The sequence below is a fragment of the Gavialis gangeticus genome, unplaced genomic scaffold, assembly GCF_001723915.1.
Source record: "Gavialis gangeticus isolate Ggan-Ray unplaced genomic scaffold, GavGan_comp1, whole genome shotgun sequence".
NCBI lineage: Eukaryota > Metazoa > Chordata > Crocodylia > Gavialidae > Gavialis > Gavialis gangeticus.
In genome coordinates, this window is record NW_017729024.1 from 12732332 (window position 1) to 12734703 (window position 2372).

Here is a 2372-nt window from a genome sequence, read left to right on the forward strand (position 1 = left end):
GTGGGGGGAGCTGGCAAATCTGAGAGGGTTTGCCAGGTCTGTGGGGATTGTCTGTCCAGGAGTTGAAGGATTCAGTGAGCTAAAAATAGTCTGATTCAGTTTGTGTAGGGGGAGGAGGTTGGAAAAGTGCAGCCCTGGGGCCAGGCCAAGTGGCCAGACTTTTCCAGCCCTGGGGGTGTGCTCCAAACTTGAACACATGTTCAGTTAGCTCAGGCACCAGTTAGCCCAGTCAACATAGCTTAGGTGAACTAAGTTAGAACAGGCCGGCCATTTTTAACCGGTCTAAACTCCGTGAAACATATGTATAGTTCAGCACTTAGATTGACCTAACACCAAATTAAGTCAATCTAAGTGTAACATCTGCACATAGCCTATAAAGACGTAAAGCAAATGCAGCTCCTGTAAAGTAAATGGTATTTCACTAGCTTATGACAGAGCTAATTTTGATCCAGTTTAAATTCACCTGGTTTGTAAATAAATAAAGTTTGTTATAGGACCATCTTATCAGAAAAATGCCACATTTAAGGTCATTGGAAAGGACATGATATTATACTAGAGCTCAAAACTAAATGGCCTCACAGGAATGGACAAAAACAAAACAGGAGTTTTACCAGCTGGATTCTGACTCCAGGTGTGAATGCATACACACTATTGTCGGCTGATCCCCGTTTCATTTCTCCATGAGTAATCACCAGATAGTTGGTGCCACCGATCTGAAACGTCATACAGCTCTGAGGATTCCAGATACTGAAATCCTAAAAGGAGAATTATAAATTAAAATTGGTAATATTGCTTCCATTGCATATAAAAAACAGAGAAAATTAAAACAAAAACGAAACAAAACAAAAAGAATTTACCTCAATTAGAACAAAAATTCCACGCCATTGATAAATTGAAGAAAAACTAGATGGGGTTCTACGCATCAGAACACCATATAAAGAATCTCCTGACGTAAAAAAACACCAGCTACATTCTGACTCTTCCACAAAAGTTTGAAAGACAGATAGCACACTGATACCATCCTCTGCAATAAATTAGAAAACACCAAACACTATTTACTATCAGATTATTCATGGGGTCTTTTCTGTTCTCATCTTTTTTAATTTTACAAACCAAATTCAGATCTATTTTCAAGCAGAAATAACACTATTGATGGCATATTGTATTTTTAATATTATCAACATACCCACAGGCTAAAGCAATGAGATTGTTAAGCAAATTGAGCAATGCATGTATATTTTTGTCATTTGCATTCTTAATACACAAACAAGTCACACAGGTAATTCAAGCCAAATTCTTATTAGGACTATTATGAATTAAACTAGAATACAAGTAAACCAAGGAGAAAAACCAAAAAGAAAATACAAAAGACTTTTTTTTAACCAAGTAAAGAAGGATTCAAACAAAAATTGGTAGAACTTAGACATCTGCTTAATTAACTTTTGAACAAATAAGCATAGCCTTATTTAAATTAAACTGTATAACAAAAAGGTATGGTCTCAATCTTGCACATACTTATGCAGGCAATAATATTTCTTAGGCAGATGTTACACTTATGATACAATTAACCAGTTAATTGAATCTTAAATGCAATGAATGGCATAATGAAGCAGGAAATGTCATAAAATTATTATACAAAAACAATGTAATAATTGTGTGGCTGACTTCTATCACACCTTAAATTGATCATCCATCAGGGTTGACTATACCAGGTCTCCAAATGACCCCAGTACAGTCCCTACTAGCTAACAACTCTCACTGAGCAACAGAGGCTATAACACCACACCAGGGCTCATACTGGTTCCCAGTGGACTCCTGATCCTGCCAAAAACCAGCTGACAGTCATCTAGCAGGGACTGCACCAGGGTTCCAGTCTTGATGTATTCCCAATCTTGCTGACACTCAACTGATTGTCAGCTGGACTGGGACCACACTGGAGCTTGAACCAACCAGAGAACAATCAGCTGATCGTCAGCAGGATCTAGACAAGACCTTTCATGGTCCTGATCACAAGAACATAAGAACAGCCATTTACTGGGTCAGGTCATAGATCCATCTTGCCCAGTATCCTACGTGTCACAGTGGCAGAGGGAGAATTAACTAGGTATGCACAGGGTTTTTCCCACTGTTCCTCTCTCATTTACAGCTTTCAGCATTTAAGGTCTAGGAAGTTCTGATTCAGAGGTTGTGTCCCTAACTCCCATGCTCAATAGCTACTGATGCACCTTTCCCCAAGAATTTGTCCAATCCCTTTTTAAATCTGGCTAAATTGTTAGCTACCATGTTTTGTGGCAATGAGTTCCAAGCTTTAATTACATGCTGTATGAAAAAGAACTTCCTTTTATTAGTTTTAAACTTACTACCTACTAGTT

General features: G+C 38.2%; 1 protein-coding gene across 1 annotated transcript in view; it reads right to left on the reverse strand.

Annotated features, from left to right (window-relative positions):
- The window catches only part of ADGRV1 (adhesion G protein-coupled receptor V1), a 576350-nt gene that overhangs the window by 392866 nt on the left and 181112 nt on the right, over positions 1 to 2372 (reverse strand). The window contains exons 46-47 of the mRNA XM_019518182.1: positions 858 to 1024; positions 612 to 755 (exon numbers count right to left, since the gene is read on the reverse strand). Of these exons, the coding sequence (XP_019373727.1) occupies positions 612 to 755; positions 858 to 1024 (311 nt within the window). The remainder of the gene's footprint in view (positions 1 to 611; positions 756 to 857; positions 1025 to 2372) is intronic.